The sequence below is a fragment of the Monodelphis domestica genome, chromosome 4, assembly GCF_027887165.1.
Source record: "Monodelphis domestica isolate mMonDom1 chromosome 4, mMonDom1.pri, whole genome shotgun sequence".
NCBI lineage: Eukaryota > Metazoa > Chordata > Mammalia > Didelphimorphia > Didelphidae > Monodelphis > Monodelphis domestica.
In genome coordinates, this window is record NC_077230.1 from 102,428,826 (window position 1) to 102,445,396 (window position 16,571).

Here is a 16,571-nt window from a genome sequence, read left to right on the forward strand (position 1 = left end):
CCCCCACAACACACTGTTATGAGGCTAATGACAAAAGAGCATCCTCATCTTGTTGTGGAGGAGGGAGGCTTTTGAAAGAAAAGCTCTGTCGAGACCATTATTACTCTTAGAACTCTACTGAAATTTATAAGGAGATTAAGCACTAAAAACTGGATATAACCGAGACCAAAATACTCAAGAGGCGAAGGCCCCTGATGGCCTTGTCAAAATTCAGATTCAGACTTTATGCTGGCCTTTTTATACATTCTGCTTAGTAGGCATCTCAAAAAAAGAGGCACATCATAGAAATTAGTCCTTGCCCTTGGGTACCCAGGAAGGAATCAAAATTATATACCTCTTTTCCATGACGAGGGCAGCCCTGATAGTGCCAATACCCACTTCTAGCTACAATCAATATTTCTGACCAGCTCCTAGGGACTCTGAAAATGGAGCTCTATGCAAATGAAAATCTAGTTCAGGGTCCCCCCCACCCCTTTTCCTAGGAAATGAAAAATGACTTGGCCTAATAGCCACCCTTTAGCTTTTTCATCTGTGAATTAATCATGTCACCTCCCACTTACTCAGGAAAATGGCACCAAATTTTCCATTGGAGGCTACATGGTGTTGCTAATCAAAAGGAGAGGGAGGTTTGGCTGCAACAACTGATTGCTCCCCCTCCTCTTTCTCAGACTCCACACACTTAAACAAGATAATTTTGTTTTTCACTTACCAGAGGGAATGGTTCTCTTATTTGGTATTTTAGCCCAATGGTTATCAGACATATTTTATCTGCTTTTACAGATTAAAGATATCTCCGAGCCTGATTTATAGCCAGGTAAAGTGAATTTAGATCTCCGAGGAAAGAGTCTAAAGGCAAGCTATTTCTGAGTAATATATAATAGTTGTAGCTGCCACACATAGGCACCCTCCAAAAACCCAACCAAGAGAGACTTGATTGAAGCATTCTTTTCATAGCTGCCTTTCGAACAATACAAGTCATAAAGTTGATATATTGGTTGGCTATCTAATATGAAAATGCTTTGTGATGTGCTCGTGGAAAAAGCTAAGGCTCCTCTTTTAAAGGGCAGCCCTCTTTGTAAATTAAAGAGCCCAGATCTTAAGAGATGACTGAGTGAATATCCATCCAGAAACTCAGCTTGAATGGGCTTTGAACCTGAACTCCTTAATACTCAAAACATCAACCATCTTTAAAACCATGAGAAACAGAGTGGAAGAACAATTTTCTCCTTATTTCCATGCCATTTCTTTTTGTTGCTAACACATTTAGAGAGGGGTTACATGCCCAGAATCTTAGACCGAGCATGTTCCTACTCTACCATCACACACACGTTCACACAAAACCAGAAATCTACACAACCACAACACATACATGTACCACATGGTCATATACACATAATTCACACACACATACATACAACATACACAGTCACAATACACGTATTCACACACTCGTACTCTCATACACCATCACATCTTCTAGGGTAGTTTTGGAACTTTACCTAGCCAATAGCAATAGGCTACTCTCTATTTACCCCATCACTAAAAGATACTCTTTTTCTGCTGGGGAGGAATTCTAGGGGATTTCTCTTGAATTTGGAGAGTTAAAGAAAGAATTACTAATCAAGGCCTTAAGGAAGGCAAGGTGGTGAGGCGTTAGAGAGCAATGGCAGTACTTGTATTTCTTTAGCAAGTAAGAACAAATGAAATTAGCAAGAATTTTTGGTTGTTTTGTTTTGAGTCAATGATTTCATTGGTATTCAGTTATTGTTCAGTAGTTTTTCATCTGACTCTTTGTGACTCCATTTGGGGTTTTTCTGGCAAAGATACTAGAGTGGTTTGCCATTTTCTTCTCCAGCTCATTTGAAGAAACTGAGGCAAGCATGATAAAACTACTTGCCCAGGATCCTACAGCTAGTGTCTGAGGCCAAATCTAAACTCAGGAAGATGAGTCTTCCTGAATCCAGGTCTAGTCCTTTATCTACTGCACCCCACATGGTCTTTATTGGTATAGGAATTCCCCAAAAGAAAATTTTCTCTGCCAAAGAAAATCATCACCTGCCCTGCAATTTATGGTCTTAAGGAATTTTCTGAAGGCACCAAGAGATGAAGTTACTTCCCCAGGGTCACTTAGGCAATATATTTCAGAGGAGGATCCTGACCTTTGGTTTTTCTTTTTCTATGACTTTCAATCCACTAAATTACACTGCTTCTTTCTTAGCAAGAATTGTTAGTTAAAATAGAAAGCTACCAGATGGTGTTCTCTCACTACCTGGTGCTTTCACTCCATGTGGGTACCTTCCTGAGTCTCTGTCACCCTGAACTATCCCTCAATAACAGTTTCTCCAGCATTGTTCCAGAGCTCTTCTCCAAGGGGTCAAGGATCTCTGTATTACATGGAACCTTATAACTCAAGATTTTACTCTCACCTGAAAGCTTACTCTCTCTCAATTGAATTTATGTTAGAAAGCTGATTTGAGGTCATTGTTTAGGCTATTTACCTCCAGTACATTATGTTGTGGTTGTCCCAGGGACTGGAATTGTTAATTATGGCTGTTTCTAGTGAAAGAACAATTGGAGTCAGGAGCTGGGGAAAGAGGGGGACAAGTTGTTTAATGATGTAAAACTGCACTAAGAATTTTGGGACATTTATAAATATTTAGAGTTGAATTGGGCTTTCACAGACCATATGTCAGACCCTTTTCCTTCAGTTCAAATTCATATTTTCTCTTTCACGTGTAAGTCAAGACAAATAAGAGAAACATTCATAATCAAGTCTTTGGAGAAATACATTGTTTCAATATATACTGGCTATTAGTGACTTTGAAAAATATGCTTATGATTGATCTATTCAGCAGCCTGACCCAGATTATGCCAATAACTGGCTCTGTGGCTACACCAGCCACTCTTCTGAGTCTCAATTTTCTTCATTATAAAATAAGACTGTTCATACTTTTTAAAACTTTATTTGTCTTGGGGGGTTTTAGGTTGTATGTTTTCTTTTATGATGTAACTTTCATGATGTAATATGGAAATGTGTTTTGCCTGACCACAAATGTATAATTTATATCAAATTGTTTGCCTTCTCAATGAAGAGGAAAAGAAAGAATTTGGAACTCAAAACTTTAAAAAAAATGAATGTTAAAACATCTTACATGTAATTAGAAAAAAATAAAAATATTTGAAAAAATGAAATAAGCTTATTAAATTATGTTCCACTACAATATAATGCAGCTCAATCCAATAAACATTTACTGAGTTGACTTAAATCATACTGGGATGGTTAAAGCAACATAAAATATACATTTGGAAGATCAGAGTTTAAATCTCAATGCAATTGTTCACTACTCTATGACTTAAGTCCAATGATTGAACATTTCTGAACCCGTCCACTAAAATTTTTAAAAATGAATAAATAAAAATGAGTGAGCAAAGAAGAATGAACCCCACTATTTATAGCTATTATGGAGACAGAGAAGACCTCAGCTCAAACTCAGAGGACAGTAAAGTAAAAACACCTACTTCAGAAATAGCAAAGAAATACAATAAATGACCACACATTCAAAAAGAGCTTTTGGGAAACTGTAAATAAGACATTAAAAATCAAATGAGAGAAAATGAGGAAAAATGAGGGAAAAAATAAGAGCAATGTAAGAAAAACAAGAAAATTATGAAAGATCATCCAAATGGAAAAAGATATCCAGAAACTCAGAGAAGAAAATAAGGTATTGAGAACTAGAACTTGGCAAGGGGAAGCTAATAATTTCATAACAAGAAATAGTGAAGCAAAACCAAAAGAATGAAATAATAGAAGACAATATGAAATGTCTTATCATAAAAACAACTAACATAGAAAATAAATCAAATCAATATAAAAATAGTTGGCTCCCAAAAAGCTATGATCAAAAAAATAGTTTACTCCAAGAAATCATCAAGGTAAACTGCCCAGAAATCCTAGAATCAGACAGTAAAGTAGAAATTGAAAGAATCCACTAATCACCAACTCAAAAAGACCCAAAGATAAAAATGCACAAGGAACATCATTGCTAAGTTCTATAGTCCCCGGGTTAAGGAGGAAATACTATAAGCAACAAGAAAAAAAATAATTTAAATACTGTGGAGCTATAGTCAGAACAAGACTTTACAAAGGCAACATTAAAAGAACATGGGACATGGAACACATAATTTTGTAAATGAAAAGAACTAGGCTTACAAACAAGAATAATATATCCAGCAAAGATGAACACAATTACAAAAGGTAAATATATATATATATTTTTTTTTTAATGAAATAAAGGAGTTTCAACTATTTGTGGGGAAAAATCCAGAAAATTTGGCAGAAATTTGGCAGAAAATTTGACCTATAAGAAATATACAAAGATAACAAATGACTGATTATAAGCAACCCAAAATGTCAAAGTGTTTGATTCTTATAAAGGAAAATGTCATTTATGACCCCTGGGAATGGCCTAGGTATTTTGAAAGGGTGTGTATCAGTGGAAAATTCTAGGTTGAGGGGAATATAGTGGAATAGAACAGGAAGAGGCAGAGTGGATGGTTATTCCATATGAAGGAAGAATAAGTAAAGGAACTGTCACTGAGATGGGAGGAAGAGGGTAGAAGGCTAATAGTACTAGAACTCTGTTTTTATCAGAACTGAAATAAAAAAGAAAATAACATAAATAATTAGAAATGTAAGAATATTACTGTACAGAGAAATAGGAGGGATGGGGGATGGGATAAGGGAGAGACTGGGAGTCCCCTTGGGGGACTGAGGGAATAAAAAGAGGAAGAGTGGGTTAAGAGAAAGGAGGGCAAGAGGATAAATAAAGGGAGGAAAGGAAGAGTTACCTCAAGGGGAGTACATATCAAGAAATAGGGAGGTAAGGTGAGGAGATAAAGGAGGAACTCTTAGGACAAGATAGGGGAGGGATTTTTTTTTTTAATTTTGAACATTATTTTATTTGGTCATTTCCAAACATTATTCACTGGAAACAAAGATCATTTTCTTTTCCTCCCTGCCCCCCACCCCCACTTTCCCTCTCTCATAGCCAACGCACGATTCCACTGGTTATCACATGTGTTCTTGACTCGAACCCATTTCCCTGTTGTTGGCATTTGCATTAGAGAGTTCATTTAGAGTCTCTCCTCAGTCATATCCCCTCCACCCCTGTAGTGAAGCAGTTGCTTTTCATTGGTGTTTTTACTCCCACTGTTTATCCTCTGCTTGTGGATAGTATTTTTTAGATCTCTGCAAGTTGTTCAGGGACATTGCATTGCCACTAATGGAGAAGTCCTTCACCTTCGATTGTACCACAATGTATCAGTCTCTGTGTACAATGTTTTCCTGGTTCTGCTCCTCTCGCTCTGCATCACTTCCTTGGAGGTTGTTCCAGTCTCCATGGAATTCCTCCACTTTATTATTCCTTTTAGCACAGTAGTATTCCATCACCAACATATACCACAATTTGTTCAGCCATTCCCCAATTGATGGGCATCCCCTCGTTTTCCAATTTTTGGCCACCACAAAGAGTGCAGCTATGAATATTTTTGTACAAGTCTTTTTGTCCATTATCTCTTTGGGGTACAAGCCCAGCAGTGCTATAGCTGGATCAAAGGGCAGACAGTCTTTTATCACCCTTTGGGCATAGTTCCAAATTGCCCTCCAGAATGGCTGGATCAATTCACAACTCCACCAGCAATGAATTAGTGTCTAGGGGAGGGATTTTTAAAAATTGTGCTCATATCAAGAAGTAGGAGGGTACAGTTGGGGGGATAAGGAAGAGATTTTTGGAAAGGTGGATAGCATAAGAATTAAAAGATAAGGAGGGAAGGGGAAGGTAGGCCAATTTGTAACTAGGAAGGCAATGGGAGAGGATAAGGGAAGATTTGGGGGAAGGGGTATGAATTAGAGAGGTAAGGGTCAAAGGAAATTGGACATCAGAGAAGGAATATGGCAGAAAGAAAGGAAAAGAGGGACAGTGAAGAGAATAGAGTACATGGAGATGCACAGCACTATGACATTGAGGGTAAATGGGATGAATTCACTCATAGGAAGAAAATGGAAGCAGACAGGATCAAAACCCAGGACCTGAAAATGTGTTCTTTATAAGAAACACACTGAAAATGAGAGACATATAAAGTGAAGATAAGAGCTGGAGCACAATATATTATGTATCAACAGATCCAGAGAAGGCAAGGTTAGTAGTCATGCTCTCCATCAGAGGTGGGTCTAAAATGGATATAATTGGAAGGGAGGAACAGGGTAATTATATTATATATACAGGATACTATGGATAATGAAACATCATCAGTATTGGACCTGTATGCACAAAGAGTGATAACATCTAGATTTTTAAAGGAAAAACTAAATTAAATACAGATGAAAAGTAGATAACAAAATAATGATAATAGGGGACTTAATTTCCCCCTCTTAGTACTAGATAAGTCTAACCAAAAAACAAATAAAAAAGAAGGGAGATGAGTAGAACCTTAGACAAGTTAAACACGAGAGATATCTGAAAAGTTCCTCCCTCTCCCCTGTCTCCCCCTACATACACACATGAGGCTAGTATTATCTCTAAGCCTGAGCATACATGATCCAAAACATAGTTTTTAGTGGTAAGACAATGGTTTAGAGAGGATAATTATTCTTCAAAAGTCTTAACACTGATTATACTAAGGAGGTAATCCTGGATTCCTGAGGGGTTGTGGAACAAAAGTTCCACTGTGAATGACCATTCTGGAAAGATTAGGTTTGGGAAATAGTATGGTCCTGGCAACAAATTGTGTCTGCTGTCTAAGGATCAGTCTAGTTAAATGTAGCCCTGGTGATGTATATTAACTGAAAAACAGACAGATTCAGTTGGTCAAATTAATGCTGATAGGATCATAGAGGAAAAAAGACTACTATTACAGTGCTAGAGCAGCTGTGAATTGGTTTTTAGAAATCAGGCTGTAAATATACATTAAGAGCAATAAAACCATTCATGCTCACTGACCTTGGAAATGTATTAATAGGATTGGCTCCAATAGCATTATCAAGAGGATAAAAAGTTGTTTGTGTATGAAAATATTAATGGAAGCTTTGTTTGTAATGATAAAATAACTGGAAATAACACAAATACAATGATTGGAGAAAATGGCTGAATAGATTGTGGCATTTGAATGTAATGGATTATATTACATTATTAGAAATGACATGTATTAGAAATATAAAGAAAATAAGGGAAATACATTATACACACTGATTACATCTTAAAAAATCAAGAGAAAAAAGTAAGTAAAACAAATCCAAAGGGAACTCAAAAGCATTTGTTTATATTAGACGACATATAGTTTACATGTTTTTTAAATGAATTGTAAACAATGTGAAGTTTGTGCTTTTACCTATAATTGTTTAATGCCAAAAAAGATGAATAACAAACACTTGACCAAGCCTTCTACTACTATCACCAGGAAAGACTGGAGAAGCAGTTAGGGTGTCTAATACAAGTACTTTTCTTTTTAAACCCTTACCTTTCATCTTAAAATCTATACCATGTATTGATATCAAAGCAGAAGAATGGTAAAGGCTAGGCAATGGGGGTTAAGTGACTTGCACAGCAGTATCACATGGCTTGGAAGTTTCTGAAGTCACATTTGAACCCAAGACCCCTTGTTTTTAGTTGTGACTCTCAAACCACTGAGCTAGCTGTGCCTCCAACCCAGGTACTTTTCACTTTGTGTCTGCAGTATCTCTCTGATTGTATAGAGTATACAGTATACTCTGTACACTATATCTCTGCATCTCTTTGGTTTCAAGTTGCCCCTCCCAAGTTAAATTCATTACCTCTAATCTCATTACCAGGTTGCTAACTCAAGTCTTGGTCTGAAGTCACCTCCCTCTCTTTCCCCCTCTAATTGGCGGTCTGGAGGGTGGAATCCCAAACTCTTCCCATTTCTTTCCCTAGTAGGGTACAGAAATTGGCCTCAGTTCTTTCCATTTTGCATCAGCTGTGCCTTCTGGTTTCAACTCCATGGAACTACATGCCTTTGTGCATGGTATTCTCTGGTCTGTCCACCTTTCCTGCCTTCTTTTGTGTGTTGTGTCCCCTTCCCTATTTGATTATAAATTCCTTAAGGGCAGAGACTTTTCTCTTTTCATTATTGTATCTCCAGAGCTTAGAAAATGCCTGGCACATAGTAGGTACTTAATAAATAATTATTGGATTTATTGGATTACTCTGACCAGTCTGTATAAGTTTAACTATATTCTTTGTAATAATAAAAAGGAGATAGAATTTTCCTAGGCTAAAGTGTACTGTCAGTTTTACTTTTTTGAATTAGGGAAAGGATTTGGTTTTACAGAAACATTAACATTTGTGGGCTAAACACTGCACCAAAAAAGCATCTAAATTTAGCTCACACTCCTGTTGTTTATGAGTTGTTCTAGGACATACATGCAAGATGCAGCCTATGTTTGTATTATTGCTTCTTGGGATGCACCTGATGATTCACATTTTAAAGATAATTTTCTTCCTATAAGAAAGATTGGGCTCACAGGCAGTCAGGATAACTTGGAATACTGCCTCACCTTCACACCCCTACCCTTCCCAATATACACAAACATCTAAGAATCTGTTCCCCACCAGTCTACTACAGGGAATGAAATTCCTCTTTAAAATGTAAATCCCAAGAGGTTCTGGTCAAGCTCCAAATGCCTCAGAGTGACAAGAGGGTCAGATAAACCCACCCTTGTATCTGAGTTTAGTATGAAGGTCCTGGTGTCCTGAGGGGGACCTAAAAGAGAGAGAAAGGGGCCCAAAGGAGGAGACTGTTGTGAATTTTAGTCTTTAGAATTTTAGCAACTAGGAATGTATACACCCCACTTAAGGATTAGCCGTGAGGAGGATGGCCTATGACTGACATGTGCTAGCAAGTGACAAATCAGAAACAACTGACTAAACCCTGGGTTGTTCTAAGCCAAGTTTAAACCACCATTGGCACATGTGAAACACAGGAAGTGATGCAAAGAACTGCCTTTATATTTTGCGTTTCTTCCTGTGGGGAGGAAGGTTTGGCGGAGTTGACCCTGAAACTCGAGTTTGGAGGAGCTCCTCAGATGGCTTCCTTGAGGTGGTCACGTGGTAAGTGATAAGACTGACTCTCCTTTCCCTTGCCTTTCTGGGGAGGCCCCCTTGGCCAAGGCCTCTGAACTCCTGCCTGGCTCAGTCTGAGCTGGAGCAGTTTAAATTCTCTTTCTTCTCTCTCTCATTCTTAATTTCTTCCTTCTCCACGATAAAATTCCATTCTGACTTGAGTGTTTCATTGGGATTTAGAAATTAAATCCCTGGCGACCAACTAAATTTATATTCAGTCTCAACCCTAAATTTACCCTTAACACTGTGCAACAAAGACAAACTTGACAAAATCCTGAGTTTAAATGCTAGTTTTGCTGCTTCTTTCCTGTTGTAACCTTGAGTAAGTCACTTAAATTTACTGGGCTTCAGTTTCCTCATCTGTCAAATGAAGGGGTTGGACTTAGAAGGCCTTAAAGGTCTTAAAGGATCTAACCCTCACCCCCACAGACATTGGTGAATTCATTTTCATAATATATATTCAGTTAATGAATATGTCATTTTGTCATACTAAGGCCCTTATTTCAGAAGAAAAGCAACTTTGATGGAAGCTAAGTCTCCACTGTATGTAGGGAAGGGAGAAGAGACATTTCCTAGATAGTACAGATAATGGAGTGAAGTAAACCAAGACACCAAAATGAATTTGCATTCATAAATTATCCACAGAAACTAACTACTGTAGATAAATTCTCCAGGCAATGGACAAGTCACAATCTATTTTGTAGAGGCTTAGGTTCATGAAAGTTAGATATTTGTTAATTATAGAAAAATGGAAAAATCCATAATAAAATAATTTCCATTGTATAATATTTGGTATTAAAGCATACATACATTTTCACTGATATTAACTCTGTGCTTACTGACTGGCTGTTCTTGACATTTTATTATTGTTGTTTTAATTGGGTTCAACTCTTCATGGCCCCCATTTGGAGTTTTCCTGAGAAAGATATTGGAATGGTTTGTCTTTTTCCTTCTCCAGTTCATTTTGCAGATGAGGAAACTGAGGCAAACAGGGTTGCATGTCCTGACCAGAGTCACATCAGTACTAAATGCCTGCGACTGGATTTAAACCTAACTCCAGGCCTGCCACTCTATCCACTACACCACCTAGCTGCCCCTAGTTGTTGATGATTTAGACAGGACAATTATTATGCCTATTTGAAATATAAGGAAATGGAGGCTGAGAGAGATTAAATGCCCAAGTTTATGGTGATTTGCTGAAAGAATCCTGAACCCAGGTTTCCAGGCTAATTTTTACCCCACTGCCCCACAATTTAATTCTTGCTCTGAGTCAATAGACTGGCAGAAAGAGCAATCAAAGGGAAAGTAGAACTATTATACAGGAATCCTAATTCTCAATTTTATGTAATCAGTTCTTCCCTACTCTAAATGCAATAGGAAAACTTTAGCACTATGTATTACTTGCCTTTGAAAAGTTACAATTTCAATAAATATTCTGCTTCTGTATATTTTAAAATGTAACTTATTATAGTATTACTCAGCCAAAAATGATGGCCACTGGTGGTATATAATAAGTTGACTTGTCATTGTTTTGCAAAACAGAATTGCCAATGGTTTTCTCCTTTAATAGTCTCTGAGGTTAGGTACAGAACCTAAAAGTTAGAAGGGGCATTAGTTATCTTTCTAATCTAATCCCTATCTGAACAGGAATCCCCTCTAGATTAGGGGAGGCAGTAGAGTATAGAAGAAAAACTCTTGGATTTTAATTCAAAGAACCTGGATCTCCCTTCTGCTAGCTATGTCACTGACCAAATCTAGAGCTGGAAGGATCCTCAAAAACCTACTAGTCCAACATCCTTTACAGTGAAGCAATGGAGACCCATGGAAATAAAGTAAATTGCTCCTGGTCCTATAGAGAGTAAATATCAGAGGGGGAATTCTTTTATTTCAATTCAGACATCCTTAGATTTTCTTTTTTTTTAATCTTTTGGAACTTTACAAGGTAGTAATAAGGTTAACTGAGTTAATCAGTCGTTCTAGGCTCAGAAGAAGAATTTACAGTAACGTGAATATAACAAAAAGATTAATTATCAGAGGAATCATTATAATAGTACATATTCATAGAATGTTAAGAGTTCCAAAGCCCTTATATCAGCAATATAGTATAATTGACAAATAGTTGACCTTAGGCTCAAAACAAGGTGAATTCAAGTCCTGTCCCTGGCATTCACACATATGGGACCCTTAGCATATCACTGAAACTTTTGGTGCCCTAGACTACTTTTTTTTTTTTAACCCTTACTATCTATCTTAGAGTCAATTCTGTGTCTGAGGCCAGATTTGAACCTAGGACTTCCCATCTCCAGGCCTGACTCTCAAACCACTGAGACACCCAGCTGCCCCCTTAGAGTCAATTCTAAGAGAGAAGGGTAATGGGTATGCAAACAGGGTTAAGTGATCTGTCCAGGGTCACACAGAGAGGAAGGGTCTGAGGTCAGATTTGAGCAAGTCTGCCTGACTCCTACCTACAGCCCTCTGCTACTTTTTAGGATTCCCTATTATGAATTTATTTTGGAAGAGGGATTTTCCTCAGTTGGAGGTTCTGATGACAAGGAAGTCAAAGATCTAGACACTGCCCTACCCCAATCTATCATAATATCTTTGCACTTAAAGGTGTTGTTAATGTTTAAAGAGATGATGATAAAGAAAAGAAGCTTGGCTTTACACAAAACCATCCTGTGCAGCTTAGGAAGTTATCTTTATTTGTTGACTGCTCTAACTTGGCTCCAGAGTCAGCTGAAAAGCTTCAAAAGGGTAGCCTGACTCAGTGTCCTAGGCATGCTTGACATCCTGACAAGCCACAAGTCCATTGGTCTACACCCCGGAAAGAATCCATTTTGACTGACCTTTCCCCCTCTATAAATTGAGCAATTGCTGCAACATATTTCAGCCTTACTATAATATCCTTTATAAGGTTAACTGAATTAATCAGCTATTCTAGACTCAGAAGAGGGATTTTACAGTAACTTGAATGTAACAAAAAGGATCGAGTTACCAGAGGAATCATTATCACAGCACATATTCGGAGAATAGACTGTGAAAACCTATTCTGACAGCCTCATTTTACAGATGGGGAAACTGTAGCCAAGAGAAGGAAAGGGACTTGTTGAAGGTCACACAGCAAATAAATGACATAACCTTGTGCTGGAATTCAAGTCTCCTAATCCCCTGGCCCAGTGGGCTTTCCATTACCCCAATGCCTCTATTTTCCCTTGGAATTCAGATAAGATATTGCCCTTCCTGACTGCCCCTTACTCTTTGGGGTGTTCACATTTACCTAATGCCTTCATGTAGCCTTCAAAGTTGTCATTGCTCTCCATCTCCCAGGTTCCATTCTGGTCACCAGGCATCGTGGCTGGATCAGAGGCTTGGAGAGGAACAGATGTCAAGCGGTAGAAATAAAAGTTGTAGGGAGAATGAGTTAGAATGTGCTATTTTATATCCGACCAGAATACCGTTTATGGCTTTGGAGATAGATAAGAGAGTTCGAGGGTCAGAAGGACAATCTCCAGAGAACTTTACTTTCATTAACAAAGTTCAGTGGGACTGCAGGTGAATGAAGAACAAAGTTTGGGAGATAGAGTCACCAGGGAGAGGACCATACAGTGACCCTTGTTGCCACGACTCCTTTGACTATCATCTGCTCACTGTGTACTCACAGGGGCTTCTTTTGAGGCACAATTTGGAACATTTTGTCTGGCACTTGAGGGAAAAAATGTTTAGAGCCCATACCATGTGGTCATGAGGGCATTGCCTTGGCCTCTTACCTGCCTTTGACTAACAGGCAAAGATGACCCTCAGGAGAATGAAGTCAAGCATCAAGTGCTGAAGCACCCTAGTGAATCGACATCCAATTGGATGAGCAAGTGTTTCTAGGACAGAGACTGTGTGTATTGGGGATATGGAGTTTAAGACACAGTCTACTCCCTCAAGTAGAATTTAGTCTGAGGAAATAAGACATATGCAAGAACACAGCCTTTCCCCAGCCCTCTCCCCCAATGAATTCATAGTAAGAGTGAATCAGCCCATAAATGCTTTAAAATAATAATAATAATAAATTTTTACCTTCTGTCTTAGAATTGATATTAAAAATCAATTCCAAAGCAGAAGAACAGTTAGCAGGCAGCTGGGATTAAATGACTTGCCCATGTCACATAGCTAGGAAGTATCGAGGTTGGATTTGAATCCACAATCTCCTATTTCCAGACTTGACTCTCTATCCTACTAGACACCTAACTGCCTCTATAAATTTTTTAAGAGTTAGAGAAAAGAGAAGACACTATAGGCTAGGTAATCAAGAAAAGGTTTACATCGGAGATAGAATTTCAGTTATTCACACTGCGAATAGTAGAAGAGATCTGAGAATATACATTCTTTCCTTTTCTACATAAGTAGGAAACTATGGGAGTGCAACACTACATTGGAGGACTTGGTTGAACTGCTGGTTAGCTTTGCTGATCTGATTTTCCTCCTTTTAAAAATTCTTTCTTTTTTTTTTTTAAACCCTTACCTTCCGTCTTGGAGTCAATACTGTGTATTGGCTCCAAGGAAGAAGAGTGGTAAAGGCTAGGCAATGGGAGTCAAGTGACTTGCCCAGGGTCACACAGCTGGGAAGTGGCTGAGGCCAGATTTGAACCTAGGACCTCCCATCTCTAGGGCTGGCTCTCAATCCACTGAGCTACCCAGCTGCCCCCTAAAAATTATTTCTTATGAGATATGGCTTGATGGGTGAGGGGAAGTCAAGAGATATTTTGGGAAATAAAGATGATATAATACCAAAAGATAGAAACATTTAAAAATATATGCTATTGGTAGAATTGTGAATTGGTCCAAGCATTCTGGAATAAAACTTAGAATTGTTCAAAAAAAGTCACTAAACTGTAGAAAAAGAAGAGAGGTTGCATATATCTCAAACTATTCATAATAATGTATTTGCTGTAGAAATATAGAAATGGTAGACAAATGGGAGGGGAAAGAGAGCAAAAAATGATTGTGGAAAAACAAGGAATATTGATAGGTGTATAATAAAAATTATATAATAAATTACATTAAATTATATATAAAAATGAAGGTATAATAAAATGTTACATGAAATTATATTTAATACATTTTGTTATATATGATATATTACATTGAATATAAAATATAACATAACAAAAATATACAATAAAAAGACTCAAGACTGGTTGTTACCAGTATCAGAAATAGCCCATGGATTTTTAAGGCATCCCGAATGCATGTGAACAAAAGTTACTGGGTCTCAGGAAGGAAGCACCTGTAAAGAAAGATCTAAACATATATCTGTACCCCTAAATAGAGGCAAAGAGGGATAGATAACCTTTGGTAGAGTCATCTCTGGACCTCTAGGGTGGTACAGATATTCTTATTCTTGTTTACCTTTTAATTCCATTTCCCCCTCTCAGTCATCAAGAGGTGACAAGGTACACCTAACAGTTTCTGAGAGGGAAAAATAGGAATTAGGCGATAAACAAAAATAAGAATCAAGATAATCAAGTTCTAGAGTTTCCTTCATGGCTCAGTGAAAGCAAATCTCCAAAACCATAAGCTGACTTACTAGCAAAAGAGAAGGGAAAATATAGTTAGGGAGAAAAAGTGAATAATGGTCTCTTCCAATCTGTACCTTCAAGGTACTCTTCAAGGCTTAGCTCAAATATGACTTCTGTCTTGAAATATCTTCATTACTTGAGTCCTCAGTGATCTCCCTCTTCTCTGAATTCATATAACATTTAAGTTGGCATTCGATATCATATTTCTATTTTACATTGTTCATTTATTCTTTCATACCTTGGTCCTGTTCCTCCAGATGGATCCTAATTTTTATCGGTTGCTGTTTTTCAATATATTCCATATGCACTAGGATAATTCATACCTTCAGTGAATCCTTGTTTATTGATTGACTGAATTTAGGTCCAGTAAAGGTAAATATTTTCCTATGTTGTTAAGATGAAACAGGATGAAGAGTTACCTAGACCTAAGGATGTGAGAGATTCCTCATAAAGAGGCTAATTTGGTTATCACTGCACTGTATTAAAAATCATCATCATCAATCAATCAAAAATCATCAACTTCACTGGATCCCCAAGAAAAACAGATCCTGTGAAATTGTGGTATCTTAAAGCCAACACTAATAATGACTAAACCAGATCTATTAATACCCCATCTTCCCTTTAATAAACTATTTACATCAGACACTCCACAAAAGGGTTAACCTCGCATATCTTATAGTCTAGGGTTCTGACAAGAGCCATAGAGGATAATTTATAGAAGATAATATCTGGAAGAGTTAGATTAACAACAGTCAATAGGCATTTTTGAGCTCTAACATTGTCCTCCCTAATTTCAGCTTCAAAGTTCAGGGACAGATCCAAATGCCTTAGTCCCCTTGGTAGTTTATTTGGCTTAGTCATTCATTAGTTTACCTCAGCTTCTAAGCTGGGTAGCATTTCTGGGACAGCCCACAAGTCCTAATGTATTTAAGTTACCCACAGACTTTCCTTGGGATATTTCTTATCTGTTGTCCCAAATTTGGCCTCACTTAATAGAACATCCCCAACAGATAATGACCAGAATGGCAAGAAGATCTACTGGCTGCTTGGCATTGATGAAATAAAGTCTAAGATAAATGCTCAACCATTTTACCTCCAGTCTCAAGGAGAGTAGTTTTCCAGGTGCCAGATTCACTGCATTCTGCTGTTATCTTCTGGGTGGCATTCTCTTCCCCAACTCTATACACACCCACACCGTCATCCTACCCCTGTCCCTCTCCCTCCCTTTTTTCCAGAGGGCAATTCTCTAGAGGACATTTCTTAAGACTTATGAGGATGGTAAACACCACAACCCTACTGTCGGTAATTTCTCTAAGATTTCATGATCAGGCAAAACTGGTTCATTTGTCAGTCAATCCTGAGGCTTAAGGTGACTCACCCTTCACTAAAACTTTATATTCTAGGATCCTGTGGAAGAAATATTTTGGAAGTTCCTTTGTTTTATTCCCTTACCCTCAATTAGGGTCCTACCTAATTTTTTTTATCCAGATGAAGAACTATCTTGATTTTAGAATGTCAAGGTGGTAATTATTTCACTTATTTCCTTGAATTAATTAATCAACCATCTAACAATAGTAATTGGGTACCTGCAATGTGCCCAACACAATACTGGTTCCTATGGGATATACAGGAAAAGTACAAAACCCTGTCCTTTCCATAGGACCTTAAAATTTTGTTCAGAAAAGAAAACTAACATGCATGAAACAATGAATAAAACTGAAATATAGATCACATTATATACTGATATAATGAATGGCTTAATGATGTAGGACAGGAAATTAGATAATAGATTAGTACGTAACCCAGTGTTCTTTAATTTCTTTCTATATCTTATACTCTACAATCCTGTTCATTGACTAATATGCCT

The 16,571-nt window shown here is 37.6% G+C and overlaps 1 protein-coding gene across 1 annotated transcript in view; it reads right to left on the reverse strand.

Moving 5' to 3' along the window:
* Positions 1–15,874, reverse strand: part of RBP2 (retinol binding protein 2) — a 30,476-nt gene extending 14,602 nt beyond the window's left edge. Inside the window, exons 1-2 of the mRNA XM_007493945.2 lie at positions 15,798–15,874; positions 12,415–12,504 (exon numbers count right to left, since the gene is read on the reverse strand). Coding sequence (XP_007494007.1) covers positions 12,415–12,487 — 73 coding nt within the window. The 5' untranslated portion in view covers positions 12,488–12,504; positions 15,798–15,874. The remainder of the gene's footprint in view (positions 1–12,414; positions 12,505–15,797) is intronic.
* Between the last annotated feature and the right edge of the window lie 697 nt (positions 15,875–16,571).